The 27,466-nt window shown below is 40.5% G+C and overlaps 1 protein-coding gene across 4 annotated transcripts; it reads right to left on the reverse strand.

Annotated features, from left to right (window-relative positions):
* Positions 1-5,150: 5,150 nt before the first annotated feature.
* C4H1orf116 (chromosome 4 C1orf116 homolog) lies at positions 5,151-25,428 on the reverse strand. 4 transcript variants are annotated; one of them, XM_067468065.1, is made up of 5 exons: positions 25,316-25,428; positions 17,994-18,051; positions 9,786-9,942; positions 7,962-8,127; positions 5,151-7,555 (listed from the first exon to the last, which is right to left on the reverse strand). In XM_067468065.1, the coding sequence occupies exons 3-5, from the start codon at positions 9,897-9,899 to the stop codon at positions 6,093-6,095; spliced, it is 1,743 nt and encodes a 580-aa protein (XP_067324166.1). In that variant the 5' UTR covers positions 9,900-9,942; positions 17,994-18,051; positions 25,316-25,428; the 3' UTR covers positions 5,151-6,092. The 4 variants fall into 4 exon arrangements, with proteins under 4 accessions (XP_067324166.1, XP_060628845.2, XP_060628847.2 ...); XM_060772862.2 differs by lacking the exon at positions 25,316-25,428 and adding an exon at positions 25,117-25,240; XM_060772864.2 differs by lacking the exon at positions 17,994-18,051.
* Between the last annotated feature and the right edge of the window lie 2,038 nt (positions 25,429-27,466).

Below are 27,466 nucleotides of genomic sequence, written 5' to 3' on the forward strand. Positions count from 1 at the left end.
CGCCGGAGCGGTACCTATTGATCAACTCACATTTGCATATTTTCGAACTGCTAGGTTGGCAGAAGCTGGGGCTAACAGCGGGAGCTCACGCCGCTCCCCGGATTCAAACCTTCTAACTTTCAGTCAGCAAGTTCAGCAGCTCAGCGCTTTAACACACTGTGCCACCAGGGATTACATGTTATCCAATACTGCCCTTCAAAATTCCTCGGCAATTTATTACCCAAAGGATTCTTTCTCAAAATTGTTTGCAACTTCAAAAACTGATCTGAGTTGTTACTAAAACAATACCAAAATGTGGATTAAATAGCAGAACAATACATGTGCAAGGAACTAACAGAGTCTTATGGTTATGCACCTATTGCAGAAGGTAGATTTGTGCATTGTCCATTGTATAACCTATAACTAAACATCCTGGGTTAGTATAAGAACAAAATTAAGCTCTTCTGGGTTTTGCAATGAACTGTTACAGTTAAACAGAAAGAACCCATGTGCCAAAAATGTTATGCAAGCAGAAATAGTTACATTCAATCAAGGAAAACTTCTCTCTCTGCATGTTTAGTTTAAGATCATGGTGTCAGTCATTTCACAGGAGACACACCCCAAGTTCCTTTCCACATTGGTTTCTACTTCCTTTAATCTTAGAAATAGTTACATATCAAAAGATTATTTGCACTTATTTTTAAACAGCAAGATTCAACTACCAATATAAAATGTTATGCAAAAATTGAAAATTGATATCAATTGAGCTGGTCTACTAGAAATGTCATCAAATAATCTAGTTTGTTTTTAAACGGATACTAAGAGTACTCCCCTGGAGGGATTCTACTCACAATGTTCCTATGTCTCAGAGTCCATTGTACTCATACTTTTTGTAAATGATTAGCACCAATTATCCTAGACATAACATGAAGCTCAAAAGACACTCCTGTACCGTAACCAGTAAATGTGTTGATCTTATGTTCTCCCATTTAAAATCAGGTCACACACACAAATCTAGCTACAATCAAGCTCTAACCCTTGTCATCACAAAACGACTACATTCAAACACAAGCGTGTTATCAAAGTATTCATGTTTTTATGAACTTTATGTAGAACAATATACCAGTAAAGGTCTCACACTGGAGTTTTCCTCAAAATAGCATGGTTTTAATTAATTGTTTGTAGTTTTGAAGATTGTTTGCTGTTGCGCTAATAATAAAAGCCTGGAATCACATTAGGACCTTAGACCAGCATACTGCCTGTTAGTTTAACAGAGTCACTTTTTGGAAGAGCACATAGTGAGAGAGGGCACCAAAGAAAGGTGACCTGGCAGTTCCCTGGGACCTATTCACCCCTTACAGATCTGGCGTGCATCACGGAGACCTGGTTGGATGAAGCTGGAGGAGTAAATCTGACCCAGCTTTGTCCTCCGGGTTTCTCCGTGCAGCACCAACCTAGATCCGGAGGGCGGGGAGGCGGGGTCGCAGTGGTCTATAGGGATTCCATCCATCTGACCAGGTGCCCCATCCCGCAGACCGCAAATTTCGAAAGCGTCTACCTGAGGGTGGGTGACCGGGACAGTATAGGGATTCTAGTAGTGTACCGTCCACCTCGCTGCACTACAGTCTCCCTACCTGAGCTAGCGGGGGTGGTCTCGAGCCTGGCATTGAAGTCTCAACGGCTTCTTGTGCTGGGAGACTTCAACGTCCATGCCGAGACGACCCTCACAGGCGCGGCTCAGGACTTCATGTCTGCCATGGCAACCATGGGGCTGTCCCAACAAATATCTGGCCCCACCCACTGTGCTGGACACACATTGGATTTGGTTTTCTGCCAGGGATGGGAACAGGGTGGCGGTGTGGAGGAGTTGTCCATCTCTCCGTTGCCATGGACCGACCACTTCCTGATCAGATTTAGGCTCACTGCGCCCCCTAACCTCTGCAAAGGTGGAGGACCCATTAAGATGGTCCGCCCCAGGAGACTGATGGATCCGAATGGCTTCCTGACGGCTCTTGGGGATTTTCCCGCCACCTCGGTAGGTGACCATGTCGAAGCCTTGGTGGCTCTCTGGAATGGGGAGATGACCAGGGCTATTGACATGATTGCTCCGGAACGTCCCCTCTCAAGTAGCCGAGCTAAACCAGCCCCTTGGTTTACTGAGGAGCTGGCAGCTATGAAGTGAAGGAAGAGGGAACTAGAGAGCGTGTGGCGTTCGGAACCGAGCGAGTCAAACCGAGCACGGTTTGTGTCCTTTCTTAGGGCATATGCCGCGGCAATAAAGACCGCAAAGAAAACTTTCTTTGCGGCCACTATTGCGTCTGCAAAGAACCGTCCGGCGGAGCTGTTTCGGATTGTCAGAGGTCTTTTAACTCCCGCCTCTGCAGGTGGGAGCCCTGACAATTCGGTCGCGCGCTGTGAAGCATTTGCTCGGTTCTTCGCAGACAAAGTCGCCTTGATCCGTTCTGGGCTGGACGCCGCGTTAGATGCAGTCTCTGTGGATGTAACGAGAGCACCTGCTTGTCCTATTTTGTTGGATTCTTTTCAGTTTGTGAAACCCGAGGATGTGGACAAGATACTTGGAGGAATGAGGCCCACCACGTCCATCCTAGACCCCTGCCCATCCTGGCTTCTGAGAGAGGCCAGAGGGGGATTGGCCGAGTGGGTAACAGTGGTGGTGAATGCCTCCCTTCGGGAAGGCAAGATTCCAGCGAGCCTAAAACAGGCTATTATAAAGCCGCTGTTGAAGAAGCCATCACTGGACCCCACTAAATTGGACAACTTTCGGCCTGTTTCCAATCTCCCCTTTTTGGGCAAAGTCATGGAAAGCGTGGTGGCCTCACAACTCCAGGTATTCTTGAGAGACACGGATTATCTGGATCCGGCACAGTCTGGTTTCAGACCGGGGCATGGTACCGAGACGGTCTTGGTCGCCTTAGTGGATGATCTGCGCCGGGAGCTAGACAGGGGGAGTGTGTCCCTGTTGGTGCTCCTGGACCTCTCAGCGGCCTTCGATACCGTCGACCACGGTATCCTTCTGGGGCGCCTTGCGGAAATGGGTCTTGGGGGCATTGCTTTGCAGTGGCTCCGGTCATTTCTGGAGGGTCGCACCCAGAAGGTGTCATTGGGGGACTCCTGTTCCGCACCACAACCGTTGACTTGTGGGGTGCCACAGGGTTCCATACTGTCCCCCATGCTGTTTAACATCTACATGAAGCCGCTGGGTGAGATCATCCGGAGTTTCGGGGTGCGGTGTCATCTGTACGCAGATGATGTCCAACTCTGTCACTCCTTCCCACCTGCTACTAAGGAGGCTGTCGAGGTCCTGAACCGGTGCCTGGCCGCTGTAACGGTCTGGATGAGGGCGAACAAACTGAAACTAAATCCAGACAAGACAGAGGTACTCCTGGTCAGTCGCAAGGCCGAACGGGATATAGGGTTACAGCCTGTGCTGGACGGGGTCGCACTCCCCTTGAAGGCGCAGGTTCGCAGCTTGGGTGTGACCCTGGACTCATCGTTGAGCCTGGACCCCCAGGTTTCAGCGGTGACCAGGGGAGCATTTGCACAGCTTAGGCTCGTGCGCCAGCTGCGCCCGTATCTCGGGAAGTCTGACTTGGCCACGGTGGTACACGCTCTTGTCACATCCCGCCTGGATTACTGCAACGCTCTCTACGTGGGGCTGCCCTTGAAGACGGCCCGGAAGCTTCAGCTGGTCCAGCGTGCGGCAGCCATGTTACTAACTGGAGCGGGTAGCAGGGAGCACACAACGCCCTTGTTGTCCCAGCTCCACTGGCTGCCGATTTGCTACCGGACCCAATTCAAGGTGCTGGTCTTGGCCTACAAAGCCCTAAACGGTTCTGGCCCAAAATACCTTTCTGACCGCATCTTGGCCTACGAGCCCACGAGGACCTTGAGATCGTCTGGGGAGGCCCTTCTCTCGATCCCGCCTGCATCACAGGCACGGCTGGCGGGGACGAGGGAGAGGGCCTTCTCGGTGGTGGCCCCCCGGCTGTGGAACACTCTCCCGGCACACATCAGACAGGCGCCCTCCCTCATGTCCTTTCGAAAAAGCCTTAAGACCTGGCTGTTCGAGAGGGCATTTAATTAAGTGCTAAGCAACAACATTACGGTAATGAGAACTGGAATGGTATAAGGAAGATGAGACTGGCTATGATTCTACTAAGAGACGAAGCGGATTTTTATGTAGTTTGTATTTGTCGTATAGTTATATGTTGTTGATACTGGCCTTTGTAACTGTCTTTTTATGTGTACTGTACACCGCCATGAGTCGCCCGTAAGGGCTGAGAATGGCGGTTAATAAGTGCATCAAATAAATAAATAAATAAATAAATAAATAAATTACACCATATTGCAGTCTATGCTGGAGGAGTTACACTGATCTACAGGATCACAGCCAAAGACACTGTATATATTTAGAAAGGGTCTGCATGGTGAGGACTGTAGAGGAAAGGGTCTGCATGGTGAGGGGGCACAGGGGAAAGGGTTTGGGTGATGAGTGGGTGTGGGAGAAAGGGTCTGTACCCTGGAAAAACAATGCTACTGTCATTGCAGTTGCTGGCGGGAGTGGGAAGAAGGCCCAGCCACGGAGCCCAAGCCTAAAAGAGGCTTTGCCTTCTGCCTTAGCAGGAGCCCCCCTTCCCTTTGCACAATGCCTTCTTTTCTGGACCCACATTCATTCACTTGAGTAATTGGAGTAATTTTCTTTTGTGACTACATGGTTTAGAGTTTGATTATAGATATATTATCAAAGGCTTTCATGGCCAGCATCACTGGGTTGTTTTTCGAGCTGATGTCAGGAGGGAATGCTTCTGGAACATGGCCATGCAGCCCGAAAAACCTACAACAATTCAGTGATTCTGGCCATGAAAACCTTTGACAATATATCTATAATCAAACTCTAAACCATGTAGTCACAAAAGAAAATTACTCAAATTCAAGCATGTTGTTTAGGTATTCATGCTTTATGAATTTCTTATAAAACAATATACTGTATATGAGCATGGAAAGGCATATAGAGATGCTTAAGCAATTGTGTGAGAAAGTATTTCCTGAAGAAAGAAAAATCCTAACACCAGAATATCTGATATTATGGCACTGGTATATTTAACCTGGGCTCATTGTGTCATTACCATATCACTTAACTGATTTAATAAAATAAGTCAAACGTCAGTTATAAAACTTTCTAGAGACAGCAATGACAGGATATGACTACTCTTCAATTGAGATTACCATGATAATGTCGGTATGTCCCATATCTAGTTCTCATTGCCCTTTTTGACTTTTTCAACTTATAACCAAGAAATGTGAAACATTTTCCCATATAAAACAGTTTATTATTCAATCATTTTAAAACACACATTCTCACTTGTCATTCTAAAAAGATTTTTTCGATTTTAAATTAACATTCAGCATTAGTTTCTTCATATAAAGCATGTCTGTAAGCTAAAATAGATCAAAATCAACTTTGATATCATTTTTTAAAGTTCTTAGCTAACCATTTGCTAGTAAGTGAACTACTAAATACTGTACTTCTTATTTTGCAAATTAAAGCCTAAGATTTATACCCAACACATTCTTGCCAATTTATTAAATAATAAATAGTTAGAGCATGGCTCATCTTCTGGTTTCTGTTTATGCAACTTATTGTTTTAGTGCCATATATTTAAAAAGGAGCCTTCAAAAAACTATAACTGCAATTCAGTCTTGGCTAAAGCTTCCTAACCACATGGCCATCATCATGATATAAGCCTCTGTATATGTCCAAATATCATTATATGCCCTAGTAATTACAAAACATTTCCTCTTTCCCGTTAATAATATATATTTATTATATACAAATACGCATGCCTTTATATACAAGCACACATCTTATACAGGTGAGGCACTTCTAATTGGTGTAAAGTACAGTCTAAACATACTTCTACAGAAGGTGAATAAACTCATCAAGCCTGAAAACCCACCAGGCAAAACCTCTATACACACAGCCAATGCTACAATGCCTCCCATTTCAGGTAACCAATGAGAAGACAACAAGCAAAAAAACCCAAAACCCCCTCATTATCCACATATGAACACAAATTCTTTGCCTTATCAGCTTATTCCTTCAATAGGCCAAGTTTTTTAAGAGCCTCCCTTCTGTGCTCCTCAGCAACTCCCTTTGGGGTGAATTTTACACTGGTGCAAGGTGGCCTGGGCAACATGGAGACAGGCTGAAATGGGTAAGATCTTCGCTTGTCATTTTTCTCCAGTTCATCATTATGCACTTTGTTTTCCTTTAGATCCACAAAGTCTTTCCCCATGCCAAGGGAAGCTGGCCGTGGCCGGGTATTCCTGATGAAATTGGGAGTAATCTTTTCAAAAAAGGACATTTTTCCAGAAGAACTGCTGTTCTTAATGTTCTGCTCCTCAGTGCCAGGGCAAATGTAACTACTCAGACCCACACCTGAACGCTCCAGTGTGGTGGATTTGAAAATTGTCTGTTTGATACCTGGGATGTTTTTATCACCTGCGTAGATTTCTTCCTCACCTATCTGGGCAGGATTCTGGTCAGGTTTCTTATTATGAGTGATGTCTTCTGTATCTACATTCTCTCTACTGTAAATCCTAGATGTCTCTCTTGATTTTGAGGAAGCAGAGGTTTTAGCCACATGGTCCTCTAGATCTTTCTCGTTATCCAGTGGAAGCCCCAACTTCTCAAGGGCTTCTCTCCTGGCTCTTTCCTGTTCTTTTTGGGGAGAATGTACCTTCTCTATGGAAAAGTCACCAGTTGCAGCTCTAGGTCTGCCATTGGCTGGAGAAAGTGCTTTCAGCTTATGGTTTGGATCAATGTTGTATGAAACCACATTACTTCTGCTGGTTTTCAATATAATATTTGGTGGCAGTTTTCTGGGCTTTGGAGCAGTGGGGGGACCTTGTTTGGGACTGGAATCTAGGGATGTTTCTTCCTGTGTAGGTTTTTTATCATTTTCTGGAACATCCAACATCTGTTCAAAGCTCTTCTTGTTTCCTTTAGGAGACACAGATTTCAAAGTGACTTCGTTTCCTCTTGCTAGGTCTGCCTTCTCCAGTGAAGGTTCCTGCTGGGTTGCTTCATAACTTTCCACTTGGTCAACACTCTTTCTACCTTCAAAGTGAAGAGGTAACACACTTTCAACATCTGTCTGGGAAACCTTGTTAAGAAATGGTGACTCTTGATCTCTTTTGGAATAACTCTGCTTGTGGTCCTGAAATGGCTCAGGAGGTAGAATAACCACAGATTCCAGATCTGAAACCTTTGATTGTGTGGTTGTCTGAACCTGATCATTTGATATGTCCAGTGTCTCATTTTTAGGAGACTCCCATGAAGTCAGGTATATCTGTGGAAGATCTTTCTGATTATCAGATTTAGAACTTGTTGTTTCAACCAGGGAAATGTTGGCTGTTTTTGGAACACTTTTGGCAGTGATGTTCCTTGGAAGGCTACGATGGCCTGGACTTGGAATGTCAACAGGATCAGAAACAGATTTGTTGCCATTTATTTCAATTTGTCTATGATTTATGAGATTCTCACGATCTAATCCTACACATTGAGAAAAGAAAGGGATGAGAAAGAAAGAGAAAAATAATGAGTAATGCCCCTTACATTTATTTTATTTCATTTTATTTAATTTATCACAAGCACCTCAGCAAGGAGGGAAGCAACAACATTGCTTAAGAAAGGAAAATAATCAGCAGGGAGAAATGTGGACAGCAAAAGAAGAGAAGCAGACTCAATTCTCATATGGCACTGACATTGAGAGGATGTGTTATATTACATACATTTGATGGGGTCTGTATGAGAATGGAGAAAGTCAAATAGACATAAACAAGATTTCAAGGAATAAAAACAGTTTGAAAATGAGCACATATTTTTTTGAACCAAGAATGAAGTTTTCCCAGAAGCATGCCTGCTTCAAATTACTCACAGGAATTTCTTACAAGCTTACCTTTAGGAACATCTCTTGAAGGCCACGTTCTTGGATGCTTAGAAGTTTCTGCTTCATCAGTAGAAAGCCCACTGTCAGCCTCGGTATCCAAGGAATCTAATGTCTCTTCAAGGAACATAAGACATTCCTTCTCCTCCACTGATAGGTAGTCATAACCGCTGTCATTCTTCAAAAAAGAAAGAAAACACTCTAAGACACAGGAAGAAGGTGATATATAGCTTGTCTCATTTAGTTTAACTTGCATCTGGGTATGCCTATTGAATTCGAACCATTGATCTGTCAGTCAGAAATGCTGCTGGCACTTGCACACACAAAAAAAACCCCTTGCAATTGAAACAGTGGTTCTCAGCCTTTGGTCCTCCAGTTGTTTTGGACTTCAACTCTCAGAAATCCTAACCAGCTTATCAGCTGTTAGGAATTGCGGGAGCCGAAGTCCAAAATACCAGAAGACCAAAGGTTGGGAACCACTGATTTAAAAGTTACTCATTCCGATTAATCTTAATAGAGTAATATACTAAAGTTCCAACTGGTATAAAAATCTAATTCATAACTAGAGTCAAGCCTTGTAGCCATCACATATTAAGGCCCTTCTTGCATCTTCCAAAGGCAGGCCACTTTGGAGAGATTTATTTTAGAGGCATCAAGTAAGGTTGAGCCTACACAAAAGAGGAAATACCCTGTTTGTATTTAATTACATGCATAAGTTCACTTCTGTCATGTAACAGAATGAATGAATGTGAGGTCAGTTAAGAACTATAATTTGTGGTTAACACATAAGTAGTAAGCCTCAATTCAAACAGGAAGTGATTTTCTTAGCTTTACCATATATGTATGAATGACATAAAACAGACACTATGAACCAATAATGAAAATGCCCACATACTCAATGAGCAGAAATCTACTCCACCCTTAAAATTATAGTCTTAAACCAGGGATAGGGAAAACTGGCCCTCCAGATGTTTTGGATTACAAACATCTCCCTTTACCATTACTAGATGGTGTTGATAGAAATTGTAGGACAAAATATGTGGATGGTTGAGGATTACCAGCTCCTATGTTAAGCTATAGGCATTTCAGCACATGTACTTTAATAATACATCTTTGTAAGTACAAAATACTGTATGTCTGTTATTTGTATGTACGCTAGAGAAAGAACCTTATTACCATGCAGACTGGTCTAAAATAACCTGAGTTTCCTTATGGCACATTCCCCAAACTGCATTCTCTAGAATATTTCTGTTGTTTCTTCCCTTCTGGGAAAATTAAGTATGAAAATCTGGAGGCTTCAATTGACAGTTAATGCTACAAAACAAACCCACTCGTATTGCAGTTGAACACGGAATAAAAACAACCACACTTATATCACCCCTGCCTTTATTACAAAAAAATTTAAAAACTGCTACAACAATATACATTTGCTCATGCTCATGGCGGACGTGCAGTGCAGAGCTCTGTCTTTCGTGGCATTATTGCCAACTCTATGCATATAACTTCTCTAGCACAACTCCACTGGAAGTTGACTATAGAAATTCACTGGAGGACCAGAGATTCCTAGAGAGATGTTCTCACTAGGAATCTTTAGGTCCTCCAGCATGGCTCCATGACCAACCTTCAGCAGAATTTGACCACAGAATTGCACTGGAGGAACTCTATGGTCAAATTGTGTTGGAGAGTGATCATAGTAATGGCCTTTGTGATCTCTTCCAGCTCTGTCATTCAATCTGCAAAAGTCAAAACTGCAAATGTGGAAGACCAACTGTAATTACCTATCAAGACTTCCCTACTTTTTAGTTCATGAAAATGAAATTTTAAAATAATATTTACCATTTCAGATGAACTGGAGTTGTTGCTGATCATACTGTCAGAGCTGCCTGCACTGCCAACAACTGTTGCAGGATCTGGGTCAGAGGTTTCTACCCACAAGTCCTTTTTAGGCATATCACGGGTAGGATATGGAAGTAGCAAGTATGACACAGGAACTCTGGAAGTGAACCATATAAAAATGAATATATAATTCACCATAAAGATAGAGAATTCTCAATGAATGAAGATTAAACTCTTCAAGCATTAAGGACAGACAAGAACCAAGAGTAAAAACTGACAGAAATAGAGTGAGCTGTTCAGCAACTTATGCACCTTTTTCCATGATAAGTCTTACATGAATGATTTTTTTCTTTCTAAGGGGAGATTTCTTGTCACTTCCTATTATCTCACCCCTGTTCTTAACTATGAGTCATATGTAAGTTGGATGTTTGTAACTCAAGGACTGCTTGCATAGTAAAGCTTTTGACTATGTAGATTATAAATAACTGTGAACCATTCTTAAAGAAATGGGTACACCACAACATTTGATTTATAATTTGTATTTAGAACCAAAAGCTACTATCAGTGCAAAATTTGGTAGAAACCAGATAGGGGATCAGGCAAGGATGCATTTTATCACTCTGTCTGTTTAACTTGTACATTGAATGCATTATATTTAAGGCAAGATAAGACTTGGAAGAAGGAGGCATGATAATTAGAGGAAGGAAAATCAACTTTAAGATATGCAGATGATATCATACTACCAGCAACAAAATAGCAACACCTTGGAATTATCACTGAAGAAAGTCACGAAAGAAAGTTGTACAGTTGAACATTAAAAACCCCCAAAATAATGACCAGACCACAGATTATTCACGTAACTTTGTAATACATTATGAAGACATTGAAATAGTTCAAGATTCATCATACCTTGGTTCAGTTGTTAATTAGAATGGAGTCTCATTTGTCAAGAATATGAAAACTAGGACTTAGAAGGGAAGCTATGAGAGAACTAAACAGGATCCTGAAGTGTCAAGCTATATAACTGAATCCTTAACTTAGAATTGCCCATGGAAGCATATTTCCAATTTCTATATGCAATGAAGAAAGGTAATGGGAAGAAAATCAACTCACCTCAAATGTGTTGCTGGATAAGAGTTCTATGGATACTGTGGGCTGCTAAAACTGCTAAAACTGATCTAACCAACCAACCTAACAAATAGGTCCTAACCCTTCCTTGAAGCCAAGATGACTAACTGAGACTGCTATACTTTGAACATATCATTTGAAGACATGACTCACTAGAAAAGAGAAGGTAAAAGGCAGTAGGAAAAGAGGAAGACCGCATTCTAGATGAATAGACTCAATCAAGGAAGTCACGGCTCTGAGTTTGCAAGAGCTGAACAGGGCGGCTGATGACAGGGTTACATAGAGGCCTCTCATTCATAGGGTCACTATAATTCAAAGCTGATTTTGCTGCAGTCAATAACAAAGGCTGGATGACAATGTTTTTGCCCTACAGTTCCTATCAACCCTAGCTAGCATAGCCAACAGTAAGATATTATAGAACGAACAGTCCAAAACAGCTTTAGGTCTACATTTATCCATTTACACCTTTATTTACATCCCACCTTTCCCCTATACTGGGACTCAAAGCACTTTTCAAAAAGCAGGAAATTAAAAAAAAAAGCATGAAAGCCTCAATTCTTCACCTCAGAACTAAAGTATGCTCATTTCTACAAACCTCATAGCGGTATCTTCACAAGAACACATTTATGTTCATGTTACTGTATATTTTTAAATGACGGGAAAATGAGTTATGTTCTCACCACTATTCTATTGACGCATTGCATGTTCCTGGGAGGTAAACATATTAATTGTGTTCAGAGTATGCAAACTAGACACAGATACTGAAAGGCAACAGCCCAAGAATCATTATCTAGCAGCCCAAAGTGCCTGTGCCAAGGTATGTACTAACCCCTGTTTCTTAGCACAATGCTGGTCCATGAATTGCTGTTTATTCATTCAGTCGCTTCCGACTCTTCGTGGCCTCATGGACCAGCCCATGGATTATGCTACATATTTCCCCAAAAGTTGTTTTTGTGTGCAGAGAACTGATTCTTGATTTCAGATCACCAGTCCACAACAAAGCAATTCCCATTCCAAGCCAGTACTACATCCAAATATAATATAATACAAGCAGACTGCATAGCACAGTTGGAACAGCAGAAGAATTATCATCTTATCACACAGCAGCAGCAGCAGCTGTACATAGAACTTTCCTCTTTCATAATCTCTTTATAATTGCACTTCCTTCTCACCCAACCCCATGAATAATCCTAGAAGCATGGGAGAACGGTAACATTGGCATTCGTTCTGTTTCGGCTCTTCAAAAGATTATTACAAACTCTCATCATTTTACTTATGAGCAGCTAAGTACAAAGAAGTATATATCACTTGGACCATTGAGGTAAAAGCTATCAAAACAGCTCTGCTGACTTCTGTTCTCACCTTCAATGTTATTTCCTGCCTGTACTTAGTGCCTAGCACTTATGTCAGCGACATGAGCAAAAGAGGGGTGTTTTGTGCAGTGACAGTCAAGACTAACAATATAAGTAAACATGAAGGTTGTATTCAGAGGCAGTGGGTGAGCTAGCTGTTTGCCCTAAGCCTGCCAAGCTGAGAAGGTGAGTTTGGTAACTGGAGTATTACACGGCAATGGGTTATAGCAGTAGGTATCTTTAACATTCTCCCTCATTCACACCCACAAAATAAATAGGTTGTTTGGAAAATAATCGTTTTAAACTATGCTTCTTTTAAGTTTTATCTCATCTGTTCCAGATAATACTCAACGCAGCAAGAATTGGTTTGACATGATTCCTGTATTTATCACCAATGAAAATACTCAAATATAAACACAATAAATAATTTAAAGAAGAAAGATGTAATCTGACAGGGACTAGCCAGATTGCCATTTCCTTGGGGTTAGGCTTGGCAGTCTGCAAAACCTGAGTAGGGCTGTGACCTGGAGGTTTCTCTTTCATGGGAAATTTAAACTCAGTTTGATCACAGTTAACAACAACAAAGGCAGAAATCTGCATACCAAAAACAACTTGAGAAAATCAATACTTCAAAATGAAGACTAAAGGTCTTCATTTTGAAGTAGTTTATTTTTGGGATTCCTGCAAAAATAAAATAAAAATAACATAAAATAAATTGCTCCTAAACACCACTGGGAGAATGATGACAATTTCACTAAGCTTGAAACTTTAAAAAAAAAGACCTCACCTGTATCGAAGTCTGCCCAAGGGACCACATGTCCCCTAGTTGACATTTTGGGGCATTTGTGGACAAAATATTGTTTTGAATAATTTTGCAAACCATATTTTGATCCCTGGTGTGCCAAGAGGCTTCGAGGTGTGGTGGAAATGGCCTTCCTACCCCTAGAGTGCATTTGGAGACATTCTGGGGTGTCTCAGAACTGGTCCTGGAGGACCACATGAAGACTGCGCAACACATTTTGCCTTTCCCTGATGTAGATGTAGATACAACTTACAGTATATATAAAAGAATGCCTATAACTTCCTTAAGCCAACAAGATATAAGAAATATTTGATGCCTTGTTAGGCCACATTTCTTTCAATAAAATACTTTCTTTTGGGTTGACAGAGAACAAAAAGAATCAGTTGATACTAATTGATGATGATTATAAAATATGTGCAGGTAGCCAAAAGGCTTCAAGGTTGTCAGCAGCTATTAGTAATGCACTTATTTGTTTTGGACAACAGCCAGGGTGTGACTTTACCTGGCACATAATTGGCATTCTTTATGTCAAGGCAAATGTATTTAAAAAGACAGGACACAAATATATATTCTATATGAAATTCAACAGAAACAAATGCAAAATTCTACATTTACCCCTCAAAAACCAAATGCACAGGTGTAGGAGGGGGACACTTGGCTCAGCAATTTCCTATGTGAAAAGGACCTTGAGATTATTTTTGAGCACAAATTTAACATGAGCCAGCAGAGTGATGTTGCCGTAAAGAAGGCAAATGCTGTTTTAGATTTCCAACTCTATCGGGGAGAAAATTATTTTACACAGGGCCCTCCAAGGGAGCCTCCTTCTTTGTTCCTGCTGATTTTTTTTTACTGCATAATGAAAATGATTCTAAGATTCACCATACCAAATTGGAAAAAGGACTAACTAACCCAACTTCCCTCTCCACAGTAAACAGCAGTGGCTATAACAAGTCTGTAAGAAGCCTACAGTACACGTCTGCTCATATTTCCAAGCAATTAATAAGGATGCAGCCATCAGGATTAGTGACTATTGACAGTCTTATCCTTCCTCAGATAGCTCTTTTCCTCCAGGCAAGAGAAGAAAGTCAGAAAGTATTGCTTTAAAAAAACCCCATGTTGTTATATGTGCTGGTGGCCTTCATTTCTATAAGTTACTTTGCAATGACTGCTGTAGACATTTCGGGATGTCTTCTTGGCCACATTCTTTTCCTCTCATGTTACATTGCCATTGGTTTCTGTGATTTAGCTTATGTACTCCTTTCTCATGTGTGCAAATTGTCCTCTCTATTCCCTAGTTTACTGTAACTTACTTTTACATTATGTACTCATCGAAGTCAACATACTGTATGATCAGACCTAATCTGAAATTCTTTACAACCTTGATGTAAAAACCTATGCTGAATCATACCTTCAGGGCATTTATCTGTAATGAGCCCCATGGCAAATGTAATGCTAAACTGTGGCCATCATACTAAACAAGGGAGAGAGGATTTCAAACATAAGGGAAGATAAAGAAAGTAGATTCGATGTTCCATGAAGTTCCTTCCAACTCTATGATTCTATTAAAGGGAGTCTACCTTTCTGCACCACAACTCTGATGTCTAATCCTATTGTGACATTTGTCCATATCATGATTTTGTTCAAATGTGTCACTACAGTCAGATCATCCCTCCATTAGCCCTTGTGTCTCTCAGTTTGACCAATAATTTAAGGTTATAATCCCAAGCAATACAATATACAGGTGTAAGAATTTTTCTTCTTCTTCCTTATTTATGGTAAGGGTCAAATGTGACTCTTGCTTAAGGTCAAGCAAGTAATCTCAGGACTATGTGACAAAACCCATGGTAGAGGTAAGAATTGCACCTATCTTGGCTCACTTCCTACCACTCCCTCTCCATTGTTTGTACGGCCCTGTGAGGATGTGGTCACAAGCATTTTATAACCAGTAAGACATGTTTCCAGCTCCACTCGTCTCCCCATGTCACATTCTGCAAATTCATCCACCAAGAGCAGGGCTACTCCTCTTAACATGGCTAACTGGTATTTAAGTTCAGCATTATTGTTTATGCTGTGATGTCATTTCAGTTTGTAAGTATGTTTGTGCTAAAGCATCTAAAGGTGTGTCTATTCAAAAATCTAGCTAACCAATTGTACCAATACATCTAAAGGGGGAAACATTTTAACACATAGAGGCGCATCTGTGCTAATTGTAAGCTAGAATACTGCCATAAAAATATTATAGAAGAGGTTGTGCTTTCTCAGAGGTTGTGTAAATATAATCTCTAGTGCAGACACTCATTCTGCAAGCACATGTTCATTCCCACCTTTTTCTTTGGTGGGGTCCCTTGCACCATGACTAAGCTCAAAGCCTCATTGCCTATTATGCAACTCACTTCCCAACTGGCAGATCCAATGTAACTGTGTTCACATATATTTATACTATGGCATAGACTCTTGGCCATCATGTTAATGATCATGTAACAAGTTGTCTCAACTGACCTCTAGTAATCCCTGGTAAACTGGAATGGAAAGAAATGTTAAAATTTCAGATGAAAAATGGTAGGAAAACCTGATGGGGAGAATCCTGCATTCATGAGTATCTTCAGAATCAGAGGCATATTTTTGTAAAAGAAAAATCTATATATGGATATTTTTTCAGAGAAAGCAACACTTGCTGAACATATATTACTTATAAGAAATATCTCATGCAAAAAGTTGCACTTTCCACACAGAAAATGCTGTTTCTGAGCAAAGAACCCAGATGTGGATTTTTTACACAACACATCCAAAACAGTCCTTGAAAACACCTCAGACTGAAGAACATTATCACTGCCAGGAGAAAAGTGGTCAAATTAATCATTGTTGAGCATGAAAATCAAATTTAGGAATACTGACATCCTATTTGTAAGTAGATCTAACTCCCATTTTAACCTCCTGTAATACTATGTGAGGAGCATTGTGGAAATGTAAATACCAACAGTCCCAGCCTCTGATGATGTAAAATGCAGAGCAAGCGCGGAAGGTGTCAGTAATGTACCAAGCTGGAGATCCAGCACTTTTTTCCAAGGATACCAGGCACCAGTCCTACCAAGTATCCTAAATAGGTAACTGTGTCAAGTATAATCCCACTTCCAATTAGAGACTGGCAGTTGTCCATTGGAAGTACTTAGCTGTATTCCTGTTCTCATGGCAGAGAATAAGATGGTAATAAATATATATTTAGTAGAGTATTTGTCATCAATGCTACAGGACCAAAATGGGCAAAAGCCAAATTGATCCTATCATTAGACTGTGAGGCAATAATCTCAGACAGAAGGTAATAAGGGCTGTGGTGTTAACCTCCCAGGTAATTCTCCAGCTATTTTCCTCTATTGGAGAATAGAGTTGTATAAGCCTAAAGTTGACATCCTAGCCAGCTAGATGGACATAAACTAGAATGTAGGCTCTTTTGGACCACTAGTTGGGAAGGATTCCAAGCATTAATTTTCCAAAAAATAATAAAATCTCCAAGTCTTCTGGAGTTGCACTAGGAGCCATAGCCTATGTCATAAACAGTTAGACATCATGTTAAGTGCCACACTATTGTTTGAAGAGAAACAAGCCTTTAAGGGTTTAGTCAATAATTGAATCTTACAGCTTCACAGAGATTTAAAATGCAGAACGACCATTTGCTAATGCCCTGCAGTAAATGTTGCAATTTGAAGGGAAATTATCTCTGTTTTGAAGACTTTTTATAGATCTGCAAGCAAAAGTGATAAAGTTATTTGGTAAGAATTAACCCTCCCTTTACTTATCTTTAAATACACTAATCCCTTGCTATCCACTGGGCTTTGATTCCAGGACAGCTCATGGAATACTCAAGTTCAATTATTTTAAATGGTGTAGTAAACTGGAGTCCCTTATATAACATGGCAAAATCAAGGTTTGTGCAAAATAGAACAGATATAAAAATGATGTAGTGAAACCAACGCTCAAAGGGTTAAAGTGTCAATTTATTTTAATAGCAGAGGAAATTATGTATGTTATAGGTCATATTCCTTAGGTCTCCCATTTTGCTGGAAAAAGACAGATTTTTCCAGCAAAATAAAAATACATTGTTGTGAACTAAACTTGTCACAATACAAAGTGTTGGGCCGTAGAAACCTACAGTGTGATCATGGCAATTCACTCTCTTTCCGTCTCACTGGAAGGCAAGAAACATCCCTCTCTGAACAAATCTTGCCAAGAAAACCCCATGATAGGGTTGCCATAGATTGGAATTGCATAAAGATATTCACCAACAAAAGGATCTGTAGATTAGAACTACATCAATAACAGAATGTATTGCATCAATTATCAGATTATTATACATATGTTTGGGTGGGAAGGCATTCTCAGTTGGTAAATGGAAAATGCAAAAACTATAAATATTGATCATTATGCCAGTTGTAGTAATTTACAAAGACTTGGAAACCAACACAGGCACATTAGCATAAGGTAAAGGTTGTCCCCTGACATTAAGTCCAGTCATGTCTTATGTCTTACTCTGAGGTGTGGTGCTCACCTCCATTTCTAAGCCGAAGAGCCGGCATTGTCCGTAGACACCTCCAAGGTCATGTGGCTGGCATGACTGCATGGAACACCGTTACCTTCCCGCCGGAGCAGTACCTATTGCTCTACTCACATTGGCATGTTTTCGAACTGCTAAGTTGGCAGAAGCTAGGGCTGACAGCAGAAGCTTACGCCGCTCCCTATAATCAAACCTGCAACCTTTTGGTCAACAAGCTCAGCAGCTCAGTGCTTTAACCCACTGCGCCACTGGGGGCTCCCACATTAGCATAGATAAGCCAATTAAACCTTTTTATTGCAATCGATTAGGACAAAGACAGTGATAATTGAATATTTTTAGTTGAAATATTGAATACACACCCTTGAAGGAACTCATACCTTGCTTTTTTCCCTGTGATTCCTGCTGTTTGCCCTCATTTTATTCTGCATATTCACCCTGTGAATCAGATAATAGTGTGTTACTCACAAGGCTCCCTATGGTGTTTTCATAGCTACTTTGAGTCTCCTTGCGGAGTGAAACAGAAGGGTATGAGTAAACACAATAGTAATATAATAGGTATTTTACAAAATTTTGCCACGGGTTTTTTAAAAGTACAAAAAGCCCTGCACATGTACATCCTTATGGCAAGAAGTGAAAAAGATACCACTGGAGACATTTGTGTCCTACAATTATTTTTATTTTTAATCTATACTGCATCTGAAATGTACATGGGCACCTTACAGGGTTTCTCCCTCTCTGTTTACTCCACCAAAACCTCTGTAAGGTACCTTTGACTAAGGGCCCTTCCACACAGCCATATAACCCAGAATATCAAGGCGGAAAATCCCAAAATATCTGCTCTGAACTGGGTTATCTGTCATATATTCCAGTTCAAAGCAGAAAATGGGGGATTTTATTCAGCTGTGTGGAAGGGGCCTCTGAGATATTGAATGGTCCAAAGTCATCCTATCTTGTTTCAAGTTTCGCACATTAACTGTTACACTTTAGTGGCCATCTCAGATCTTCAAACACAAACGCAACAATTATTGTGCTTAATTTATATTATATTGAAATGTACATAAGATTCTATTTGAATATATGCACATTTTCATAAAATACAAATTAGACTGTCTGGATTTGGAGAACTAGAAAATGGCAGGGGTGTGCTATTTACTATCCAGTTAGCTTTTGTATTTGAATCAGGAGTGGATATACTATCTTGTCCTTCACTTTGGACAGAAAAACAGCATATCTGTAAACTTTGTAACAGCAGCAAGAAATCCAAGCTAAATAATTAAATTATAAAAAAGAAATTCAGGATTGTTCCCTTTTCTAAACACATATACCCCAAAGTTAAGTTTCCGTAAAGAATTTGGAAGGGAATAACATTAAAGGAGACGGATTCTCAAGGAACTGTCTTCATTCCATATCACTGAGGACACAACATTCATATCAGTTCTTTCTCCTATGTATTCTTCCTTTCCTGTGTTGGATATTGCATATGTATTTGTTTATAATTTTGTATTCATTATGTGGTGGCTAATTCAGCACCTTTAGTGACAGTGTCGCCAGCAAAACTGTCAAGGACTGACAGGGACTGAAGAAGGGAGAGAGACGTGGCAGTCAAATGCACTACCATCCATCATTACACAGGATATGAGGAAGAGTTAACATGCTAGTACAAACCCGAGGCTCTTCCCCAGCCCTTGCTTCTTCACACTTGCTTCACTCATGCACCCACCCAGTTGTCAGTGTAAGTTCTAGCCAATTTCTTCAGAGCCATGGGGCAAATTTCCTCTTGGTCCTCATGGGAAGTTGCCATTATGGCACTAGGATGAGGTTATTGGCGGGTTTGTGTATGGTTAATTGTCAGTCTAGTGTATGGTATATAGCAGGGGTCCTCAAACCTTTTAAACAGAGGACTACTTCATGGTCCCCCGGGCTGTTGGGAGGCCAGACTATATTTTGGGGGGGGGAAATGAAGAAATGTATATGCACACTGCACATTTCTTATTTGCAGTGCAAAATACCATGAAAAATGAAACAATATATAAAATGAAGAACAATTTTAGCCAACATAAACTTACCAGCATTTCAATTGGAAATGTGGGCCTGCTTTTGGCTGATGAGATAGTCAAGTTAATTAGGATTGTTGTTGTTTTTGTGTGTCTTCAAGTCGTTTCAGACTTAGAGTGATTCTAAGTCTAAAGTTTAAGTTGGGTAAATGACCTTGGAGGGCCACATCCGGCCCACAGACCTTTGGGCCCTTCCAGACAGGCCCTATACCCCAGGATATGATCCCAGGTCTTCTGCTTTAAACTGGATTATATGAATCCACACTGCCAGATAATTTGGGATAAAAGAAAAACCTGGGCTCAGATCCCAGGAAGGGCCCTTAGTTTGGGGATCCTTAGTATAGAGAGAATGAAAGATCAGCGAGGATGACTTCAGCTTTGGGTTCAGGATTCCAGAGGGGAAGAGAATATCCTTAGGGGTTGACCCGGACAATTTCTCCTCTCAGTCTATGAGTTTGAGTGGGAAAATAACCACTCACAGTAATAGTTGGGCAGAGACAAGCTTAATTACCAGGTTAGAGGTATCACTCCTAGGACACAGCTGAGGCAGATATGTTCTGCATCCCTGTAGCTCCATATTTCTGCCATGTTTTGTTTCCCTACTGCAATACCCTTGCAAATAGTAACAATGGCCCTTAGTTAACCAAATACCTTTTCCTTCAGAATGAGTGCACAATTTATATGTTCCTTTTAGACTAAACTGTAAAAAAAAACTTTATGGAAACATCAGCTTTATAATATTTATCCAGAACAAGGAAATTGCCATCACTAGAGAACATAGAGAACTATTTCAGAAGGAAGACATTGTGCAATGCGGATTTACACAAAAACATGGCAGATCCTCATATTTTAGGGCATGTGCTACTTTACTTTCAAAATTAAAACATAAGTTTAATTTGTTCCATGACCGAGCTCTTAACTCAAAACACTGTTGTCTCAAAGCAAATTTTCCCATTGAACTGTTATTAATCTGTTCCAGGCCCCCATCCCCATTTTTGTTATGTGTTTTTAAATAAGAAAATGTACTTTATAGATAACAAATAATGTAACATGCACATTCACATAGCACAATCAAATAAAGAAAGATTAACTTTAAAATGGTAGAAGCACAAAGTTGTGGCAAGGAAGCACATTTAAGGCAACAAAATATGTGTTGTCCAGTGTAACAGCAAGGCAAAGCCTGCACATTTACATGGAACAATAAAAAAGAAAGTTCAATTTTAAAATTGTAGAAGTACAAAGTTGTGATAAGGAAGCACAGTGAAGAGGCAGAAGCATCATACTGTACTCATTCCAGCCTCCCTCCCTCTCTTGCTCTCCCCCCCCCCCCCCCGCTTCATAAAGCCAAACATACCAGGAATAAAAACCACACAAAACCAACTAACCCAAAGTTCCTTGAAGCAGACAAGAGCAAAGCAGACAGCAGTCCCCCAAAGCAGACAAGAGCACGAGGCACAGGGCACTGAAGTCACTCCTTTGAAGCCATAAAAGCCTGTATCCTGGCGTTAGCGCTCCCTCTGGCACTAGCTCTTAACTCAAAGTGCTGCTCTTATGTCAAGATGAAATCAGGCCAAACAACAGCTCTTAACTCAAAATGCTTTTACATTGGTACATTTAAGTAGAGGTTCCACTGCACAGCATAACTTGCCTAAATCAAGTTGGTAGAGTGTAGGAAAAAAATTGAGACTAAACACACAAGCCGAAACTCTTAGGATATTTGGAAATCTCAAAGCCCTGCCGTTTAGAATGTTTTAGAGGTTAACAAAGGCATAGCTATTAATAGCTATCAAATCAGAGACATTAAATATTAACTAGCACTCTGAACTCAAAATTCAATGATAATAACTACAGGTGTAGGACAAAGCAATAAAGTATGTTTTCTTGATATATTGAGAAAATGAAACTAGGGTGTGCCCCACCCTTATAATATCAACAATGAATATGTGAGCCAACTGAAAGAGGCAGGGATTGCCAGTACTTCCTTTGTGACCTTTAGTGACAGGAGATAATAGTGTTTTAATACTGATGTCGGAACATAGTCATAGGATCTAAATAATTTCATGTTCCCCTTCCAGCAGATCCTACTAATTTTTTCTATGATAAAAGAAGAAAATAATAATACATTTAAAACCAAGTTGCTTGCTCTACAGCAGTTTTCCAAATTATGATCTTCTGAGGCCCCTTCTTCACTGCCTTATTATCCCAGGATCTGATCCCTGATTATCTTCTTTAAACTGGATTATATTAGTCTCAACTGCCAGATAATCTGGAATAAGAAGGTAATCTAAGATCAGATCCTGGGATATAGGGGCAGTGTAGAAATCGCCTAAGAGTTTTGGACTTACCACAATCCCTTATAATTGTTAAAGTCAGCTGAGAGTTGAAATCCAAAACACCTAGAGAAGTAGGGTTTGGGAATTACTGCTCTAAAGGCACTTGTCCTTAAACCAGAAGATCAGCTCATAAGGCATTTAGAAATATGACTCACTATTACAAGTGAAATTAGATGCTACTTAAGCATTCACAGTTTGTTGTTTAACTCACAAATTTAGAGAAGCAGATTTAATTCTGGAAAATGAAAGCTTTGTCTAAAGCTATCCTCCCTTCTATAAACATTAACTGACCTTGACCAAGTTACTGTAAAACAATGACAATATAAGCTGACAGTAAGAGTGGAAACTTTCCTCTTCCCTCATTTTCACTTCTGCCATTTCATTTACTTAATTGTAATGACTATATCTCACTCTTCCTCCAATGGGTCATCACTTAACACACGAGTCTCTCATTCCCATGTATTTTCGCGATGCAGGTTTGTCTAGGGCTCATGACTGGTCCAAGGTGACCAAGCAAGCAAGCTTCATGGGCAAGTGGGGATTTACACTTCATTTTCTCCTAGTCTTATACAATGGTTATTAAATCACACTATGTCCCAATTTCTACTTGATCCAATATTATGAATAAAGTTACTAACAACTTATTATGTGAAATAGTCATTTCTTAGACTGTAGAAGTAGTTAAGATATATAATGCAAATTCCAACTAAAGTGGATTCTAGCACACTACAAAACATTTTAAGGCAGACTTACATAATAATAATAATAATAATAATAATAATAATAATAATACTTTATTTATATTCCACCCTATCTCCCCAAGGGGACTCAAGGCGGATCACAGTACACATACGTGGCAAATATTCAATGCTCTTTGGGCAGACAGGACAGAACAGACAGAAAGGAGGTATGTTGTGCATAAATTCTGAATCTCTGAGAAGTACAGCATCTCTTTAATCCTACAACTTTTACTTGCTCTCTGTGATAGCAAAAAGGAATGAGATGTCTCACATAGCTGTCAAGCCATAGTGCCAGGTCTCTTATATATTTCTTAACACTTTGGGTCACTTTACAATTAAAACAAACTCTTAATTATAAATAAACTTGTTGGATCTTTGAAAACTATTGACTACCTTCAGGCACTTCTCCAAAAATTGCTAATAACTGCACTGCAAACAACTGAATAAAGCACACAAATGTGTTTGTCTACCATCTCTAGCAAAGCAATATATGGGCTATTGAAGTAGTGCATGCTCCAAAAATGGATTGCGTCCCAAGACGGGAGGGAGGACTCTATCACACTACAATGTTGCAGTGTTAGTATTCCACTTTAATTGCCATGGCAACATTTTATGGAATCCTGGGATTTGCAGTTGAGGGAGGGACATTCAGAATTTCCAACCAGAGAGGATTTTAAAATTTTAAATTACAAACTCAAGAATTCCTCTGAATGCTTCCATAGCTGTTTAATAATAGCACTATAACAGTGCAGTGTGATAAGGCCTGAAGGACACGTCACTGTTTCCTCCATAACTGCTAATAATTGTCATGCAACTTGCTGTATTTAGCAGAGATTTATAGCCTTGTTTCAATTTCAAGCTTCACAAAATAGCTATGCAGATAGAACCATATAGGTAAAAGTAAAGGTAAAATTTTCCCCTGACATTAAGTCTGCCTCTGGAGGGTGGTGCTCATCTCAGTTTCTAAGCCAAAAAGCCGGCGTTGTCTGTAGACACCTTCAAGGTCATGTGGCTGGCATAACTGTATAGAGCGCCATTACCTTCCCACCGGAGCAGTACCTATTGATTTACTCACACATGCATGCTTTGGGGGGGGGGGGGGGTGCTCATCTCAATTTCTAAGCCGAAAAGCCGGTGTTGTCCGTAGACACCTTCAAGGTCATGTGGCCGGCATGACTGCATGGAGCACCATTACCTTCCCACCAGAGCAGTACCTATTGATTTACTCACACTTGCATGTTTTTGAACTGCTAGATTGGCAAAAGCTGGGGCTAACAGCAGGAGCTCACGCCACTCCCTGAATTCGAATTGCCAACGTTTTAGTCAGCAAGTTAATCAATTCAGCAGTTTAACATGCTGCACCACCGTGGGGTCCCATATATCACACAGTAATTCCCTAGAAACTGAAATCAGTGATCAAGTCTTTCAAAACTCTAATAAGTAAGAATTTGTGTCCTATATACTCCTATATATCATAGAATCATAGAATCAAAGAGTTGGAAGAGACCTCATGGGCCATCCAGTCCAACCCCCTGCCAAGAAGCAGGAATATTGCATTCAAATCACCCCTGACAAATGGCCATCCAGCCTCTGCTTAAAAGCTTCCAAAGAAGGAGCCTCCACCACACTCCGGGGCAGAGAGTTCCACTGCTGAACGGCTCTCACAGTCAGGAAGTTCTTCCTAATGTTCAGATGGAATACCATATATACATAAAATGAAACAATGTAATAAACACTAATAGAAAATTGTCTGGGCACACTTGTCCAGATTTATCCACAGAGAATGTAACATTGTTGTTATTCCTCAACTACCAAAACACATCAGAAAAAGAGGCAAGGAAAGCCTCTTCCATACATGCACCAACAGCTTAACTGTAGACAACAGCAATTTCTCTACACATAAAAGACAAACCTCTGATTGATATCCTTTACAAATATGCATCTGCACAATCCCAGCTACTTAACATCAGATTACAAACATGCACAATTGCCTGCATTTATCTGATAAGAAGCAAAATTCGACTCCCATTACACATTAAAAAATATTTATGATTGAACCATTGTTGATTCAGTCAAATTTTCCAGTTACTAGAGTCTGAACAGCAGTCTTTCTTTCCCAACACCTAAAAAGGCATTTTATAAAAAAAGAGAATTATGTTAAAAAGCAAACATGTCTATTTCTTAAAACGAATGCCTGCTCTTCTTATTCCAGCAGCAAGTTTCTGCTGTTCATTCATAATTCTGAATAGACAGCAAAGAAAAGGAAGTTATTGTTAAAGCACTGGTTTAAATCCTAGAAGTCTTTTTTAAAGCAACAAGGATTGTGACCAGCAAGGATTCCCCTAGCTGGCTTTTGCACTATGTTTGACTTACATTCACAAGGAAGATCTGTAAATCTTTCCATAAGCCTTCCTCAGCCCAAAGATGTCTTGAAGAGTAAAACCAAGGAAGATAGCACAGAGAGAGAGAGACAACATAAAGGCAGGACTGCACAAGCGCCAGGTATTTGTACTTATAAATCCAGGGACTATTTACCCTCCTAAGTAAATAGTTGAGTTAGAGTTTAACTCACCTGTATTAGGAAATGGAAACAGTTCCAAGTATTTTGCTGTGTACTCAAACAACGAAACGAGCTACACCGCCTTCTCCCTGCTCTTCTTGACCTCCCACTGACTTACCTAGACAGGTAAATTCCTCCTCTATCTTTCTTCACTCCACCCTTCTGCTGAGTCTGAACCAATCACATACACTCCCCTAAACTCCTCACTCCAGCTGTTCTCCATAGGAGGAGGAGGCAAGATCAAGGAGTTCCTGACAAATGCTTTACTCAGTTCTAGGTTTTGTCAGTTCAGTGTAGAGCAAAAAGGCAAACATTTTCTATGAACACACTGACACACCCTTACATAGGTACATTTCTTAACGTGAAATGTTTTTGCAATTAAAAGAAGATGCTGCCCTCTGAAGTAGGAAAGAGGGGAAGACAACAATAATAAATCTGCCAAATGTACATCTGTTAGGAAGACAGTTGTATATTTCCCTTGGTCATTGGGGCTTGTCCCCATAAAAAAGGACACGGAACTGATCTTCTCATATATACATACACACTTCAGATCTATTAGAGTTTGCTGTGTAGTGCCAGAGTTTTTCCAGAATGGTTATATGTAATGTGGAACCCTCAATGGCGCAGTGGATCTAAAGGTCGACGGTTCAAATCCGGGAAGCAAGGTAAGCTCTCGCTGTTAGCCCCAGCTTCTGCCAACCTAGCAGTTAAAAAACAGCCAATGTGAGTAGATCAATAGGTACCGCCTTGGCAGGAAGATTTTTGGTTTTTTTTGTGTGTCAGGAGCGACTTAAGAAACTGCAAGTCACTTCTGGTGTGAGAGAATTGGCCGTCTGCAAGGATGTTGCCCAGGGAATGTTTTTGATGTTTTACCATCCTTATGAGAGGGTTCTCTCATGTCCCTGCATGGGGAACCGGAGCTAACAGAGGGAGCTCATCCACGCTCTCCTTGGATTTGAGCCTGTGATCTGTTGGTCTTCAGTCCTGCTAGCACAAGGGTTTAACCCATTGCGCCACTAGGGGCTCCTTGGGGCAGGAAAGTAACGGTGTTCCATGCGGTCATGCTGGCCACATGACCTTGAATGTGTCTATGGACAATGGCTCTTTGGCTTAGAAATGGAAATGAGCACCAACTCCTGGAATTGGACTAGACTTAACGTCGAGGGAAAACATTTACCTTTACTATATGCAATGTTACCTGGCTGTTGCAATACTATGTCTGTTATGTTATAGGACGGCACCTTATGCACATGAAACTATCATAACTAGTAAATGGGATTATAGTTATAGTTTAATAATATTGAAATATCATGACCCCTGAAATTATTATACATGTACAGTGTAAAGACTGCTTGTATTTATTCTAGTGTGCACATTTAGCACTGCTTGTATAGCCTCACATTACTCTAATTTGGCAAGGAAAGTCCTAATTAATTCTCTGCTATCTCAGTTCTTCAGCTGTTTTTAAAATGCTCCAGTTTTCTCTCCCCTCCTTCCAGTTCCCCACTTTATCATCTGCTTATACCAATTCATGCAAATTAAAATGCAAAAGAGGGACACTGTAGAATTAATGCAGTTTGACATCACTTTAACTGCCATGCTCAATGCTACGGAATCCTGCGAATTGTAGCTTAATGAGGCATCAGCCCTATTTGGCAAAGAAGACTAAAATCTTTGTAAAACTACTACTTCCACATTTCCATAGTATTGAATCATGACAATTAATATGTCAAACTGTATTCATTTTACAGTGTAGATGCACACCCAGTAGGTTCAGGCAAAAGGAGAGGCACTGCTACAGCCTCTCCTGAATTATGTATTCTTCCTCATTTATAACTTTTGCCATCCTCACCACATTCTTATGTTACTTGGCCAAGTCTCAACTTTCACCTATGAAATGGTGGGATATGGACCTAAACACCCCAAATGCACCAGCTCTTGTTTGATCTTGGAAGCTAAGAAGGATCAACTTTGGCTAGTACTTGGGTGGAAGACCACCAGTGAATACCAGGTGCTATATTTCAGAGGAAAGAACTAGCAAAACTACATGATTATTCCTTGCCAAAGAAAACCCCATGAAATATATGCAGTCGCCAGAAGCTGACAGGTGACATATATGGATCTGGAAAAGTTTCAGTTCTTACATACCTATCCTATGTACAT

This window comes from Anolis sagrei, chromosome 4, assembly GCF_037176765.1.
Source record: "Anolis sagrei isolate rAnoSag1 chromosome 4, rAnoSag1.mat, whole genome shotgun sequence".
In the NCBI taxonomy this organism is placed as follows: Eukaryota; Metazoa; Chordata; class Lepidosauria; order Squamata; family Dactyloidae; genus Anolis; species Anolis sagrei.